Genomic DNA, 16,975 nt, shown 5'->3' with positions numbered 1-16,975 from the left:
AACCAAAAAGGCCCCCGTGGAGGTGGACATCCTGAGCCCAGCCGCCATGCTGAATGCCTACTACATCGCCCACAACGCCGCCGCCTGCCTGGAGTTCCGCGGTTTCCCGTGGTCCGGCTCTCTGAAAAAGAAAGGGAAGGGGAAGAAACGAAAGTAGAAGAACCCCCCCCCCCGGCAGAGGTTCGGAGCCACCAGGCAGAGAAGCCAGATGCTGGCCGAGACCCGAAACAAGTTCAGGTTCCTCCTGCCCTGGAACAATACGCTCTCTCGTCCCGCCTGACCCCAGTTCTGGTAGTAAAGCCCCTCTTTCCAACGTCCGCCCTGGCCCTGCCGTTGTTGCCTTACGATTGGCGCAGGACGTAGGCCGCGGGTCTTGCGCTTGACCACAGGACCAGGCCTGGAGCATCCTTTGGGCCCGAACGGCTGGTTTGGCTTCCGTGGGACCAGACGCCGGCGTTACCGCAGCCAGCGGGCCTTTTTGGACACGCAGAGTTTTGTCGCGGCCTAGAGCGGGCTCCGTCAACGGCGAGCAAAAGCCTGGCTTGCGTACGCGAGGGAGCGTGACGGGAATGAAAAGGCAGAGCCCTGGGATTGTCGGACAGCGTGCGCCGCTTTCTGCAACTGGTGACAGGGGCCAGTTCTTTGCAGGACAGTCAGGCGGAAGAATACCGCAGCAGAGAGGAAGGTTCGACCGCCACCCCTACCTGGTTTTCTGTTTCTGGGGAGGCTATGCCAAAATCGCACGCTCCGGGATAATTTGCTTGCAATCTCAACGGGCCCTCCTGCAACCTCTGGACTTTGCTTTTTCATTCCTCCCCCACGCAATTCTCTGGCATGTGTCAGCAGCCTGCGTGCCACTCAGAGACTATGAGAGCATAGAAGCTGCCTGCACAATCTTACCCGGTTTGGTACAATTCAAGGGGCACCCCTCATACACAAAGCAAGGTGCAGATCCCAGAATCCTTTTGGGATTACGGGGCGAACGGGGATGCCCCCCTGTCAGATTCTGGAGACGGTGACCAGAAAAATCTTAGTGCCATCTGGAGTTGCTTGCAGTCAGCCGCGTTTCGCGTCTGCTGCGCGGGCATCCATCTGCCTCACGCCTGTTTCTGAGCATCCCCAGTCTGTGTGCCAGGGAGAGGAGTTGCATTCTGTGTGGGTGAGGCAGGTGGAGGCCCACGCCCCGGGATCTGGATCCGTGCGTCCAAGCAGTCCCGGATTTGGTGTTGGAAAGCAAAGGGAATGAATCCCGGGTTTGGTGTTGGAAAGCAAAGGGAATGAATCCCGGATTGGTGTTGGAAAGCAAAGGGAATGAATCCCGCATTTGGTGCTGGAAAGCAAAGGGAATGAATCCCAGATTTGGTGCTGGAAAGCAAAGGAAATGAATCCCGGATTTGGTGCTGGAATGCAAAGGGAATGAATCCCAGATTTGGTGCTGGAAAGAAAAGGGAATGAATCCTGGATTTGGTGCTGGAAAGCAAAGGGAATGAATCCCGGATTTGGTGCTGGAAAGCAAAGGGAATGAATCCCGGATTTGGTGCTGGAAAGCAAAGGGAATGAATCCCGGATCTGGTGCTGGAAAGCAAAGGGAATGAATTGGCTGCAACATCAAGAATTTATCTAGGGCGGGACATGAAACGGTGCCTAGGCGGCTACAGATGGTTCTCTGGCGTGCTCTCCCTTTTGTCAACGGGGGTTTGGTGTCCCTGCCCAGGTTCCAGAAAGGTTCAGACTCGAAAGCATCAAGCCACAGCATGGGGGGGGGGGGATTGCTTCCTGTCTGAGCTGCGGGGACAAAACCTGTTCCCTGCAGCTTCAGAAGCGAAGGGCAGGGAGAAGGAGTTGTGCCAATCTGGAAACGTAATAATGCCAAGAGGTGCCTTTTGCAGGCCTCGCTGGTGGACTCCGCTTGTAGGGCAGCCCCTCCGTCTCCCTGCAGCTGCGCTGTGCTGATAAAGCTAACTTCTGCACTGCAGACTGAGAGAGAGAGAGGAGGATATCCTATCTTATCCTTGCCTTTGTGGAAGAGACAGACACTGCTGGTTTGGAAGGGCACCCGATGGCTTCTTTCTTTTTCTCTGTATGTTTTCTGGTATGTTGTCATAGGCACGAGGCACGAGTATTGCTTTTCCTCAGATATGGTTCTGCCTTTCCTGCCCGCTTTTGAGAACTCTTCTCTGGAGAGCACGGCCGGCTAGGGAGACAGCCCCATTTTGCCTTCTGTAGACAATACCCTGCAAGCTCTGTAATTCAGAATACTTTGTTGTCGTGAGGGGGAGGGTCGGGGGGGTGGGGTGAAAACGGAGTTAATTTAAGAGCCAAACATTTTCATGTTATTTTTAATGGTGCTATTTGGTAACGGGGCTTTATTTAAGCTCCCGCAGCCAGGCTCTTAGAATTCACACCTCCTAAATAATTCTCCGAGGCAAGTGAAACAAATACGAATGGTGTTGTGAGTCTTCTGCGGTCTGGGAGAGGCGCCGGGCACACCTCTCTGAAACTTGCTTACGCATGACTCTGGGTTTGGGAAAAATTCAGGGCCCCTTTGAAAGGAGCGGGGTGCGTATCTAAAGCTACTAGACTGCGGCCAGTGATGTTTCACCCCCAATTTCCCAATGCCTGTATCTGTCCTCAGGGCAGAAAAGGTAGCGTGAAGAGGCCCAATTAAAATAAAGGGCTCTGCTCAGCCCCATAGCTAGGGGCCGTGAGGGGTGGGGGCCATGGGGGGCTGGGGGGGAGGGGAGGGAGCTGTTTAAATCATTCAGGAGGCTGGGGACTGCTCCTGCCGCTGGTCTGGTGCTATTTGGACCCCACCGATCAGCTGTTTTGTGGACCCTTTAAATGGCATGGGGGGCAGTGGTTGCTTCTTGGTGTCCCCCCCCAATTTAAATTGCACAGGAGAGAGGGGCGGTGGGGGCCCCCCAAACTGTCAGGGAGCCAGGCACCGTGGGCCCCTGTAAACCGTTCCTTACTTAGCGTACATTATCCATAAGACGTTTTTTGGGGGGGAGGGATAAGTTTGGGTATTTTTTAAAAAATTGGTGTTTATTACCCACAATTGCATATAAGAGCTTCTTAAAAGTCCACCTCTGGTTGGGCAAAGCGTGCTCAGAGCAGCCTTCAATCTTCTGCCGCCCACCCCAGCCAGAATTGGTCGCTGGCTTGAGCAAAGGGCGCCGTCTGAAAACGTCCCTTTTTTTGCAGCAAGAAAGCAGGAGTCCCCGCGAAGCGGCAAGGATTGCTTCTTTCTGCGGCGAGCTGAAAGGCGGCGCGTCTGCAGAGGGAAACGTTGACCTGGGAAAGGGAGGTTTGCCAAAGGAACCAAGAGCAGATATTACAAACGTTTGCCAGGGGATTCACAAGAGAGAAACGTGGAATAAGGGCTGAACAGAACAGTCAGGGAGGGGAGCAGCTGCCCGTACGCTCACAACTTAGTCTCTTAGTGACAATACTTCTTGATTTCCTGCTCGGTCGCATCAGCGAACAAGGAAGATAGCTCAGACCTTTTGGACTTTCCCCCCCTTTCTCATCTCAGCTTTTTTGGTATATTTGCATATTAGGCCATGCCCCTCTCCTGTAGCCAATCCTCCAAGAGCTTACAGGGCTCTTCTTAACAGGGCCTACTGGAAGCTCCAGGAGGATTGGCTACATCAGGGGGGGTGCGGCCTGATATGCAAAGGAGCTCTTGCTACAGATAAAACCCTGGCTTTGGGGCTTCGCAAACCCGTCCCTATGTTTTTCTTGTTTGCACCTTTCTGTCCCACAAAAGGCACCCCAGAGCTGGGCAGGAAACCCCCATTTAATGCGTCTGTTACGGTGTGCACAGGTAGTCTCACCCCCCTGGAAGTGAGGCATGGAGCAAGTCCAACTCAACAGCTAGCGTCACCTTGAAATCAGATCTGATTTCCACGCGGAGGACTAGCCTCTGAGCTTTGCGGGAGGTGAGCGCAGCTCTTGAGCTGAGGCGTCGGTTTCCTTTTTTACAGAAAACTTCCCCACCCGCCATCCTATAAAAAGTTTCCTTGGGCATCTTGCTGACTCATTGACGTGGTTTGCTCTGCCCAAACAGACAAGAAAGGGGGGGGGGGGAAAGAATCAAAAGGCTGATTTGACTCCGCTCTTATCCCATTACAATGAGGAGTCCTTTGGTTTGAGGTTCCCAGACAGTGCTTTCCTTTTGGCACCTGTTTCTCAGCTCTGAAGTAAGCAGAGCTAGGAGAAAAATGCAAAGGAGGGGCAGTTGTGGGGTGGGTGGGTGGGGGTGGCTGTGTGCTTTTCGCTAGCTCATTTTGTTTTCCAAATCTCTGGCGGTTAATCAGATGTCTCTTTTTGTGAGTATTAAAATTGCAAATCCAAATTGTTCTCTCTGCATTGGTGGAGTTTTCCTCGTTTGTTCCTCAGGAGAGGCTGAGCTCAGAGCCGCTGGGAATTTTCTTTGGGTGGGTGTGTGGAGCAGGGAGGCGGAATATCATTCCTGGCATTTTGCAAAGTGTGAAATGAGGCGTTTTTTTAAAACCGTCTCCACTACTGTCCCTTCAGCATCAACATTAATGCGCAAAAAAGATGGTTCAGCGGTGAAAATACGGCTTTGTCACTGAGACTGAATAAGAACCAGCTGCCTAGGAAGGTGGGGAACTCCCCTTCGTTGGCAGTCTTCAAAACGCGGCTGGAGGATTATTTATCGGGAATGTTTTAGCCTGATCCTGTATGGAGCAGGGGGTTGGACTAGATGGTCTGTACGGCCCCCTCCAACTCTAGGATTCTATAACATAAGAACATAAAAGACACCATGCTGGATCAGGCCAGTGGCCCATCCAGTCCAGCACTCTGTGTCACATAAGAACAGAAGAGAAGCCATGTTGGATCAAGCCAATGGCCCATCCAGTCCAACACTCTGTGACACATAAGAGAAGCCATGTTGGATCAGGCCAATGGCCCATCCAGTCCAGCACTCTGTGTCACAGAAGAACATAAGAAAAGCCATATTAGATCAGGCCAATGGCCCATCCAGTCCAGCACTCTGTGTCACAGAAGAACATAAGAGAAGCCATGTTGGATGAGACCAATGATCCATCCCGTCCAACACTCTGTGTCACATAAGAACAGAAGAGAAGCCATGTTGGATCAAGCCAATGGCCCATCCAGTCCAGCACTCTGTGTCACAGAAGAACATAAGAGCAGCCATGTTGGATCAGGCCAATGGCCCATCCCGTCCAACACTCTGTGTCACAGAAGAACATAAGAGAAGCCATATTAGATCAAGCCAATGGCCCATCCAGTCCAGCACTCTGTGTCACAGAAGAACATAAGAGAAGCCATGTTGGATGAGACCAATGATCCATCCCGTCCAACACTCTGTGTCACATAAGAACAGAAGAGAAGCCATGTTGGATCAAGCCAATGGCCCATCCAGTCCAACACTCTGTGACACATAAGAGAAGCCATGTTGGATCAGGCCAATGGCCCATCCAGTCCAGCACTCTGTGTCACAGAAGAACATAAGAGCAGCCATGTTGGATCAGGCCAATGGCCCATCCCGTCCAACACTCTGTGTCACAGAAGAACATAAGAGAAGCCATATTAGATCAGGCCAATGGCCCATCCAGTCCAGCACTCTGTGTCACAGAAGAACATAAGAGAAGCCATGTTGGATGAGACCAATGATCCATCCCGTCCAACACTCTGTGGCCAAACAAACCAGGCGCCATCAGGAGGTCCCTCAGTGGGGCCAGGACATGAGAAGCCCTCCCACTGTTGCTTTGCCCAGGCACCAAGAATACAGAGCATCACTGCCCCAGACATAAGAACGTAAGAGAAGCCATGTTGGATCAGGCCAAGGGCCCATCCAGTCCCACACTCTGTGACACAGAGTGGCCAAAAAAACCCCAAGTGCCATCAGGAGGTCCATTAGTGGGGCCAGAAGCCCTCCAACTGTTGCCCCCCAAAGCACGAAGAATACAGAGCATCACTGCCCCAGACAGAGAGTTCCATCAATACGCTGTGGCTATTAGCCACTGATGGACCTCTGGTCTGCTCCCTACGTTCATCCAATTCCCTCGCCGTCTATGCTCGTAGCCGCTGCCACCACCTGTGGCAGTGAATGCCATGTGTTAATCACCCTTTAATTTAATTTAATTTTTAGCTTTATATCCCACCCTATCCCGCAGGCAGGCTCCGGGCAGCCTACAACAGTAAAACAACAGTTAAAATAATATCACGGGTGAAGAAGGACTTCTTTTTATCCGTTCTGACCCAGCTGCTCAGCAATTTCATGGAGCGCCCGCGAGTTCCTGTGTTGTGAGAAAGGGAGAAAAGTCCTCCTTTCTGTGCCGTCTGTATCCCGGGCATAATCTTCTAAACCTCTGTCATAGATAACGGAGGAAATAGTCTCTGCTTCGTATCCATCCGCTCGCCGTGCTGATAAAGGCGCCAGCGCCGAAAAACGGTGGAAGAGGATGCCGTCATAATTGTTAAAAACCTTTTGAGGTGCTGCTTCTCGGCTTTTAACTTCAGCATGCCAGGAAAAGTTTTGCTCATTTTATTTCCACGTGTCAGACTGCTCTTGGTGGCCCAGAGCAAAGCCCAAACTCCCTACCTGACGTCTGTATCCAGGGGACACCAGAGAACTCACGCACGGACTGCCAGTCTCCCTTCCTGAAGTCCTCCAGGGAACATCGCTCCGATGAACTGCTCCTTGGAATAACAGAATAAAAGAGGAGTCGGTTGCACTTTTAAGACCAACTTAGTTTTATTCAGAACGTAAGCTTTCGTGTGCTCTCTAAGCACACTTCATCAGACGAGGAATCCGGATTAGAGAGCACACGAAAGGTTACGTTCTGAATAAAACTAAGTTGGTCTTAAGAAGAAGAAGATGATATTGGACTTATATCCCGTCCTCCACTCCAAATCTCAGAGTCTCAGAGCCGCTTACAATCTCCTTTATCTTCCTCCCCAACAACAAACACCCTGTGAGGTGGGTGGGGCTGAGAGGGCTCTCCCAGAAGCTGCACTTTCAAGGACAGAGTCTCAGAGCCGCTTACAATCTCCTTTATCTTCCTCCCCCACAACAAACAACCTGTGAGGTGGGTGGGGCTGAGAGAGCTCTCTCAGAGGCTGCCCTTTCAAGGACAGAGTCTCAGAGTGGCTTACAATCTCGTTTATCTTCCTCCCGCGCAACAAACACCCTGTGAGGTGAGTGGGGCTGAGAGGACTCTCACAGCAGCTGCCCTTTCAAGGACAACCTCTGCCAGAGCTATGGATGACCCAAGACCATTCCAGCAGCTGCAAGTGGAGGAGTGGGGAATCAAACCCGGTTCTCCCAGGTAAGAGAGCTCTGGCTGACCCAAGGCCATTCCAGCAGGTGCAAGTGGAGGAGTGGGGAATCAAACCCAGTTCTCCCAGGTAAGAGAGCTCTGGCTGACCCAAGGCCATTCCAGCAGCTGCCGGGGGAGGAGTGGGGAATCAAACCCGGTTCTCCCAGATAAGAGAGCTCTGGCTGACCCAAGGCCATTCCAGCAGCTGCAATGGAGGAGGGGGGAATCAAAACCGGTTCTCCCAGATAAGAGAGCTATGGCTGACCCAAGGCCATCTCAGCAGCTGCAAGTGGAGGAGTGGGGAATCAAACCCGGTTCTACCAGAAAAGAGAGCTATGGCTGACCCAAGGCCATTCCAGCAGGTGCAAGTGAAGGAGTGGGGAATCAAACCTGGTTCTCCCAGATAAGAGCTCTGGCTGACCCAAGGCCATTCCAGCAGCTGCAAGTGGAGGAGTGGGGAATCCAACCCGGTTCTCCCAGATATGGCTGACCCAAGGCCATTCCAGCAGGTGCAAGTGAAGGAGTGGGGAATCAAACCTGGTTCTCCCAGATAACCTCTAGACCTTTATTGGCATTAATGTAAGAATACAGTATACTTTAAAACCAACTGTAACACTATAGAATATAATAAAACCTTAAAAACCAGCAGAAGTTAAATAACAAAAAATAGCTGCGGGCTATGCATGAGGAAAAGCCTCTCTGATTTGGATCGCAACCTGTAAAAAGCAAGCAACGTGAGTAGTGACAAAGTTGTGTTTCCCGTGGAGTAAAAAGAGGACCTTCGCATTGTCAGAAAGGCCTTGGTGGTCGGAGAGCAGTGCATCTTGCTCGTGGACTGCTATAGAAAGGGCAGTCCAGAAGAACATGAGGGACCATTTCGATGACTCCTTGGCTACAAGGGCATCGTCTAAGATTGCGGGGGATTCTGTGGTATCTTCCGGAGAGGATGGCCGATGGTAATGCATTGAATCTAGCCAGCGTGAGTGCTCTCCTTTGGTGAGGATCAGTTAAAAAGAGGAAATAGGGAGCTAGAAGCCCAAGAGTCTGGGATAAACCCAGGTGACTTGGGGAGCAAGTTTTCCGAGCTGCCTCAGGCAGACGTTGCAGCTGGATATCTAGTAGTCTGCGTTTGATGGATTGAAATACCGCAGAAGCAGAGGCTAGATAAAATGCATCCAAGGAAATTCCTATGGATGCGATTTTCTTTTGGATCAGGGTCAACCATTTTGATGCGTGACGGTCCATCAGCATCAAAAAGGCGAAAGAATTCTGATCAGAGTTAATTAAAAGGCGCAGCCAAAACTTAAAGGTCAGAAGCCAGGCGCGAGTTTCCAGCAGCGACAGTCCAGTTTCCGTGCAAATTGCAGCATAAGGAACACAGTTGGGTAATCCCAGTATTTTCCTCAAAAAGAAAGATTGTAGGCCTTCAGTGGTGTAATCAAAGGCACTGATCGAAGCAGATGCTCTGCCACTGAGCCACAGCCTCACTTCACGGCTCTCCAGAGTCTCAGGCGGAGGTCTTTCCCGTCACCTCCTGCCTGGTCCTTCTAACTGGAGATGCTGGGGATTGAACCTGGGACCTCCTGCCTGCCAAGCAGACGCCCTACTAAACCACAGCCTCATCGGCTACCAAACTAACATGTTCTTTGTACCTTATTGGAAAGCGCAAGTCTAAAAGCAGATGAATTCTGCTACCCTTTGTAGGCCCAGAATATATAGACTTCTGTTGTGAACAGGGCCTCCGCTACCACATCCTCACCTGTGAGAGAAGTACACTGCGACGACAAAGCGTGCCTGTTCCTCTTCTCCCAATGGTTTGGGTTGCTTCGTCTCCAGTCTGGTGTAGTGGTTAAGTGTGCGGACTCTTATCTGGGAGAACCAGGTTTGATTCTCCACTCCTCCACTTGCAGCTGCTGGAATGGCCTTGGGTCAGCCATAGCTCTGGCAGAAGTTGTCCTTGAAAGGGCAGCTGCTGGGAGAGCCCTCTCCAGCCCCACCCACCTCACAGGGTGTCTGTTGTGGGGGAGGAAGGTAAAGGGGATTGTGAGCCGCTCTGAGACTCTTTGGAGTGGAGGGCGGGATATAAATCCAATATCTTCATCTACCTCACAGGGTGTCTGTTGTGGGGGAGGAAAGGAAAGGGGATTGTGAGCCGCTCGGAGACTCTTCGGAGTGGAGGGCGGGATATTAATCCAATATCTTCATCTACCTCACAGGGTGTCTGTTGTGGGGGAGGAAAGGAAAGGGGATTGTGAGCCGCTCTGAGACTCTTCGGAGTGGAGGGCGGGATATAAATCCAATAACTTCATCTACCTCACAGGGTGTCTGTTGTGGGGGAGGAAGGGAAAGGAGATTGTGAGCCGCTCTGAGACTCTTCGGAGTGGAGGGCGGGATATAAATCCAATATCTTCATCTACCTCACAGGGTGTCTGTTGTGGGGGAGGAAAGGAAAGGAGATTGTGAGCCGCTCTGAGACTCTTCGGAGTGGAGGGCGGGATATAAATCCAATAACTTCATCTACCTCACAGGGTGTCTGTTGTGGGGGAGGAAGGGAAAGGAGATTGTGAGCCGCTCGGAGACTCTTCGGAGTGGAGGGCGGGATATTAATCCAATATCTTCATCTACCTCACAGGGTGTCTGTTGTGGGGGAGGAAAGGAAAGGGGATTGTGAGCCGCTCGGAGACTCTTCGGAGTGGAGGGCGGGATATTAATCCAATATCTTCATCTACCTCACAGGGTGTCTGTTGTGGGGGAGGAAAGGAAAGGGGATTGTGAGCCGCTCTGAGACTCTTCGGAGTGGAGGGCGGGATATAAATCCAATAACTTCATCTACCTCACAGGGTGTCTGTTGTGGGGGAGGAAGGGAAAGGAGATTGTGAGCCGCTCTGAGACTCTTCGGAGTGGAGGGCGGGATATAAATCCAATATCTTCATCTACCTCACAGGGTGTCTGTTGTGGGGGAGGAAAGGAAAGGAGATTGTGAGCCGCTCTGAGACTCTTCGGAGTGGAGGGCGGGATATAAATCCAATAACTTCATCTACCTCACAGGGTGTCTGTTGTGGGGGAGGAAGGGAAAGGAGATTGTGAGCCGCTCTGAGACTCTTCGGAGTGGAGGGCGGGATATAAATCCAATATCTTCATCTACCTCACAGGGTGTCTGTTGTGGGGAGGAAAGGAAAGGGGATTGTGAGCCGCTCTGAGACTCTTCGGAGTGGAGGGCGGGATATAAATCCAATATCTTCATCTACCTCACAGGGTGTCTGTTGTGGGGGAGGAAGGGAAAGGAGATTGTGAGCCGCTCTGAGACTCTTCGGAGTGGAGGGCGGGATATAAATCCAATATCATCTTCATCATACCTGGCTCCAACTGATATGGTTACGCTCAACAGGAGCAAATGAAGCCAGCTACCCCTTCTGCCCGGAGAGATACCCTGCTTAGCTGTGAAGTTTATTGATCAATCATGCCTACCTCACAGGTGTGTTGCGAGAGTCAAAGCAAAGCAGGGAGAGCAATGCTGTTTTTGGAGGAAGGGTGAAGACAAACAGACGGCAGGTGGCAGAGAAGTGCCACGTAGCCTGATATTCCTTTCCAAAACCCCTGCTTTTCTGTGAACTTTTTAAAGTCCTTCTCAGCCCATCTCCTGAAACAGGGTATGCGGGTGGACGCGCACGTTCCTCTCTCTTCCCACCACCACCATTCCGATTGTGAGCTCTCTGGGGCAGAGGCCTTTGGCAAGCGAGGGTGCTGTACAAACAGGAGGTTCACAGCTGACACAGAAGCTGAGCTTGGTTCTCCCCCCACCCCCCCGCCCGAGTCAAGTTTCTACGCAGTTGCCTAAGGAGCATGGGAACAGCATGCTGCACACCCTGAGTTAAATGTCCCAGGCTAGTCCTGTCTTCCGAGATCTTGGCCCACCGAGGAAGTTCAGGCTTGAAAAGCAGAGGCAGGCAAGGGCAAAAACCGCCTCTGTTCGTCTCTTGCCTTGAAAATCCCACAGAAGACGACGACTGCAGGTTTATGCTTCGCCCTTCTCTCTGAATCAGTCTCAGAGTGGCTTACAATCTCCTATATCTTCTTCCCCCATAACAGACACAATGTGAGGTAGGTGGGGCTGAGAGAGCTCTGACAGAAGCTGCCCTTTCAAGGACAGTTCTGCTCGAGCTCTGGCTGACCCAAGACCATTCCAGCAGGTGCAAGTGGAGGAGTGGAGAATCAAACCCGGTTCTCCCAGATAAGGGTCCACACCCTTCACCACTACACCAAACTGGCTCTCAAACAGGCGCTTGATACCACTTTCCACACCACCCAGAACTGTCTATTAGAGCAAGTTTCGTGTAGTGGTTAAGTGCGCGGACTCTGGGAGAACCAGATTTGATTCCCCCCCCTTCCACTTGCAGCTGCTGGAATGGCCTTGGGTCAGCCAGAGCTATCACAGGAGTTGTCCTTGAAAGGGCAGCTGTTGGGAGAGCTCTCTCAGCCCCACCCACCTCACAGGGTGTCCGTTGTGGGGGAGGAAGATAAAGGAGATTGTAGGCCGCTCTGAGACTCTGTCCTTGAAAGGGCAGCTGCTGTGAGAGCTCTCTCAGCCCCACCCACCTCACAGGGTGTCTGTTGTGGGGGAGGAAGATAAAGGAGATTGTAGGCTGCTCTGAGACTCTGTCCTTGAAAGGGCAGCTGCTGTGAGAGCTCTCTCAGCCCCACCCACCTCACAGGGTGTCTGTTGTGGGGGAGGAAGATAAAGGAGATTGTAGGCCGCTCTGAGACTCTGTCCTTGAAAGGGCAGCTGCTGTGAGAGTCCTCTCAGCCCCACCCACTTCAAAGGGTGTCTGTTGTGGGGAAGGAAGGGAAAGGAGATTGTGAGCCGCTTTGAGATTCAGAGTATAGGGTGGGATATAAATCCAATATCTTCTTCTATGAATAATTGTTCTGTGTACACAGACATTCTCAGTCATGCAATCAGTCTGTGCCTGCGGAAAAAAGAAAGCGTCTATTGGCACTTTAAAGCCTAACACAAATTGTGGCAGGGGACGAGCCGTCGTGAGTCACTTCTTCCCTTCAGCTCGCTTCTTCAGACTTCTGTGTCTGAGCAACTACACTCCAAGGCTGTGAGTAGAGAGCTCCAAAGACTGAATGTTTCCCCTAGGAAAAGACTCCCTGCATCTGGACAAGCAGGACGTGAGCGAGACAGCTAGGGCGGAACCCCTCTCCCTGATAGCTTCGTTTTCTAGGTGAAGGGAATGCTGTTTTCTGTAATGAAGAAGAAACAGGCACTGTAGGAAACATATGACAGCAAACGCCATTTGAAACGCTTGGGACTCTTGAGCTTGGAGAAACGTCGACTGCGGGGTGACATGAGAGAGGTTTACAAGATTATGCACGGGATGGAGAAAGTAGAGAAAGAAGTACTTTTCTCCCTTTCTCACAATACAAGAACTCGTGGGCATTCGATGAAATTGCTGAGCAGACAGGTTAAAACAGATAAAAGGAAGTACTTCTTCACCCAAAGGGTGATTAACATGTGGAATTCACTGCCACAGGAGGTGGTGGCGGCCACAAGTATAGCCACCGTCAAGAAGGGTTTAGATAAAAATATGGAGCACAGGTCCATCAGTGGCTATTAGCCACAGTGTATGTGTGTATATAAATTTTTTTGCCACTGTGTGACACAGAGTGTTAAACTCGATGGGCCGTTGGCCTGATCCAACATGGCTTCTCTTATGTTCTTATGTGACTCAGAGTGTCGGACTGGATCGGCCATTCGCCTGATCCAACAGGGCTTCTCTTATGTTCTTATGTGACACAGAGTGTTGGACTCAATGGGCCGTTGGCCTGATCCAACACGGCTTCTCTTCTGTTCTTATGTGACACACAGTGTTGGACTCGATGGGCCGTTGGCCTGATCCAACATGGCTTCTCTTATGTTCTTATGCCATTTAGCAGAGATTTGATACCAGTTGTCAAAACATGCTGCGGCCTGTGTACCCCATTCCAACTCCCCCCTCCCCCCCAAAAAAAATCATTACGACAAACTTCACCACTACAAAAAACATATTTATTTTTGTTTTTTTAATAAAAAAAAGAAACATATTTATTAAGTGCATTTTTTCCCCATGTCATCCAAGGGGTGATCCAGGCAGTGTACACTCCTCTTTCCTGCCCGGTTTTATTCGCCCACTAAAGACTACGACCTGTGGAAAACAATTCTATAAAAATTATGCCAGAATTTTACTGTCACATATATTAAATACGGGGAGGTAGCTTGACAGGTTAAGAGCCCCGTGGCCCACAGTGGTAAGCTGCAGGATTGGAGTCCAAGCTCTGCTCGCGACCTGAGTTCGAACCCGGCTGTAAAAAAAGTCTGCCATGAAAACTTCATGATGCGACATCACCCCAGTCGGAAACGACTGGTGCTTGCACAGGGGACTCCCTTTACCTTTTTCAGTTCGACAGGTGAGGTCCACTATCACATGGGCACAGGTAGTGATAATGGATTTACCTGTTGAACTGCCTGCCTGCATTTATATGGGATAGTAAAATTCTGTACTTATGTGACAATGGATTCGGACAGGGGACTACCTTTAGCTTTTCAGTTCGACAGGCAAGGTCCAAATCCACCATCACACGGGCACAGGTAGTGATAATGGATTTGGACTTTGCCTGTTGAACTACCTGCCTGCGTTTATATATGACAGTAAGATTCTGGTATAATTTTTATATAATTGCTTCCCATAGGTTTTCTTCTTTAGTAAGTACCCAATATACTGCGCAGCTCTGTATATTTTTTTCCATTTTTATTCTGCAACAACCCTGCGAGGTAGGCCCCTGCCAAATTCCAGGCGCAGAACTTCTGCCCGAAGGTGCAAGTCTTTTTTATTGCAGGGTCGTGACCCTTCATTGGCCGCCCTCCATTTGGCGCCGGATCTCGCCCCAAATCTGGGCACCTTCCCAACATGGCGCCCACACACCCCAGCCCAGGGACCTCCCCAACATGGCCGCCGACCCTCCCGCCATGGCGAGGCGCGTCTCTCCCAAGATGGCGGCCCCAGTCTCGTCAGGCCGCCACTAATAGCGAAGGGGGACCTTCCCAAAATGGCGCCCACAGCCCCAATGTTCGGCCTCCCCAACATGGCCGCCGACCCTCCCGGCATGGCGGGGGCGCGCTGCGAGCCCCTCTCAATATGGCGGCCCGAGACTCCTGTCAGGCCGCCGCTAACGGCGCGGGCCGACCTTCCCAAAATGGCGCCCGCGACCCCGCCACCCCCTGAGAGGAACGCGGGCGAGACCCACGGCCGGGGGAGGGAGGGAGGGGGCGCCGCTTCGACGCCCGGTGCTTGTCGCTGAAGGAGGAGATTTTTATTTTATTTTAGTTTTAAAGGCGAGAAAAACCCGGGCAGCGGCGTCGGCCCTTCCCATCATGGCGGCTCGGCGGCTCCCCTCACGCCGTGCGTCCTCCCCTCCCCTCCCCTCCCCTCCCCCCCTCGGCCTGCTGCTTCTGCCGCCGCCGGACTCGAGCGCCGCCCGCCTCCACTAGGCCCCAGCCTCGCTGTGCCCTCGCGCGCCTCCCTTTCCCGCCACTTCCCTCAGGCCCCGCGGCGCCGCCTCCGCCTCCCCCTCCCCCGGCCGGCCTGCCTGCCTTCCCGCCCGAGCCTCGGCGTGGGCTCCACGGCGCAGGCCCGCTGCAGCGCAGCCGCTCTGAGGTGAGTGTCCTACCGCGCAATCTCCCAGCAGCAGCAGCTCCTCAGCACTCGGCAGACCCGGCGCAGCCGCAGCAACGAGGGGCCCCGCAGCCGCCCAGGCCTCCGCCTCCCGCCCCGGCCCCAGCCCCAGGCCCCGCCACCCCCGGGGACGCCGCCCTCCGCCCCCCGCACAGGCCGCCCTCCGCCCCCCTTGGCGGTCCCCTCTCCCCCACTGCCAGAGGTTGCGGGAAAGAGCTTCCCCATAGCAGGACGGCCCTCCCCAGACCCCCCCCCAAGGGTCAAGAACAGGGCCTCTCCCCCCTCCCCCTCCTCCCCCCCACTCCTGGGGGAGACTTTGGGGCTCCCTGAACCCGCTCCTCCACTGCCATAGATTGGGGGAAAGAGCTTCCCCATAGCAGGACGGCCCTCCCCAGACCCCCCCCAAGGGTCAAGAACAGGGCCTCTCCCCCCTCCCCCTCCTCCCCCCCACTCCTGGGGGAGACTTTGGGGCTCCCTGAACCCGCTCCTCCACTGCCATAGATTGGGGGAAAGAGCTTCCCTATAGCAGGACGGCCCTCCCCAGACCACCCCCAAGTGTCAAGAATGGGACCTCTCCCCCCCCTCCTGCTCCCCCTCCCCTCCTCCTCCCCCTCCACTCCTGGGGGAGACTGTGGGGGCCCCTGAACCCCCTCCTCCATTGCCTTAGGGTGGGGGAAAGAGCTTCCCTATAGCAGGACGGCCCTCCCCAGACCCCCCCAAGGGTCAAGAACAGGGCCTCTCCCCCCCTCCTGCTCCCCCTCCCCTCCTCCTCCTGCTCTTGTGGGGAGACTTTGGGGGTCCTTGAACCCGCTCCTCCACTGCCATAGATTGGGGGAAAGAGCTTCCCTATAGCAGGACGGCCCTCCCCAGACCACCCCCCAAGTGTCAAGAATGGGGCCTCTCCCCCCCTCCTGCTCCCCCTCTCCCTCCCCCTCCTTTTGTGCGGGAGACTTTGGGGGTCCCTGAACCCGCTCCTCCACTGCCATAGATTGGGGGAAAGAGCTTCCCTATAGCAGGACGGCCCTCCCCAGACCACCCCCCAAGTGTCAAGAATGGGGCCTCTCCCCCCCTCCTGCTCCCCCTCTCCCTCCCCCTCCTTTTGTGGGGGAGACTTTGAGGGTTCCTGAACCCGCTCCTCCACTGCCATAGATTGGGAGAAAGAGCTTCCCTATAGCAGGATGGCCCTCCCCAGACCCCCCCAAGGGTCAAGAACTCGTGGGGGAGACTTTGGGGTCCCTGAACCCTCTCCTCCACTGCCATAGGTTGGGGGAAAGAGCTTCCCTATAGCAGGATGGCCCTCCCCAGACCCCCCCCCCCCAGTGTCAAGTAGAGGGCCTCTCCCCCCCTCCTGCTCCCCGTCCTCCCTCCCCTCCTCCTCTCGTAGGGGAGACTTTGGGGGTCCTTGAACCCTCACCTCCACTGCCATAGGTTGGGGGAAAGAGCTTCCCTATAGCAGGACAGCGCTCCCCAGACTCCCCCCAAGTGTCAAGAAGAGGGCCTCTCCCCCCCCTCCTGCTCCCCCTCCTCCTGCTCTCGTAGGGGAGACTTTGGGGGGGGGTCTCTTAGCTTTCTTTTCCACTGCCATGGATTGGGGGGAAGTGCTTCCTCAGAGCAGGACAGCCCCCGCCCCCACATGGAGACCCCTGGCTTCCACCCTCCCCTTCCCCCTAGCAGGACAGCCCTCCCCAGATCCCTCCCCAAATGTCAAGAACAGGGTCTCTCCCCATCCTCCTCCTCCTTTCATGGGGGAGACTTTGGGGGTCCCTGGAATCTCTCCTCCCCTGCCATGTTGGGGGAAAGATCTTCCCCATAGCAGGACAGCCCCCCCCCATTTGTAGACCACTGACTTCCACACACCTCTCCTTTCATGAGGGAGACATTGGGGGTCCCTAAATTCCCTCCTCCTCTGCCGTGGGTTGGGGGAAATAGCAGGACAGCCCCCCCCCA

General features: G+C 53.6%; 2 protein-coding genes across 2 annotated transcripts in view; both read left to right on the top strand.

The window, feature by feature from the left end:
• Position 1: 1 nt before the first annotated feature.
• SMKR1 (small lysine rich protein 1) lies at positions 2-160 on the top strand (the record flags this gene model as incomplete). Its single annotated transcript, XM_060245981.1, has 1 exon — positions 2-160. A coding segment is annotated over one exon (156 nt), but the record flags the coding sequence as incomplete, so codon positions are not given.
• A 14,808-nt stretch (positions 161-14,968) lies between these two features.
• Positions 14,969-16,975, top strand: part of NRF1 (nuclear respiratory factor 1) — a 162,913-nt gene continuing 160,906 nt past the window's right edge. Inside the window, exon 1 of the mRNA XM_060245979.1 lies at positions 14,969-15,010. The gene's annotated coding sequence lies outside the window, so the exon portion shown is untranslated. The remainder of the gene's footprint in view (positions 15,011-16,975) is intronic.

This window comes from Heteronotia binoei, chromosome 8, assembly GCF_032191835.1.
Source record: "Heteronotia binoei isolate CCM8104 ecotype False Entrance Well chromosome 8, APGP_CSIRO_Hbin_v1, whole genome shotgun sequence".
Classification (NCBI taxonomy): Eukaryota; Metazoa; Chordata; class Lepidosauria; order Squamata; family Gekkonidae; genus Heteronotia; species Heteronotia binoei.
This window is presented reverse-complemented; position numbering and strand designations above follow the sequence as displayed.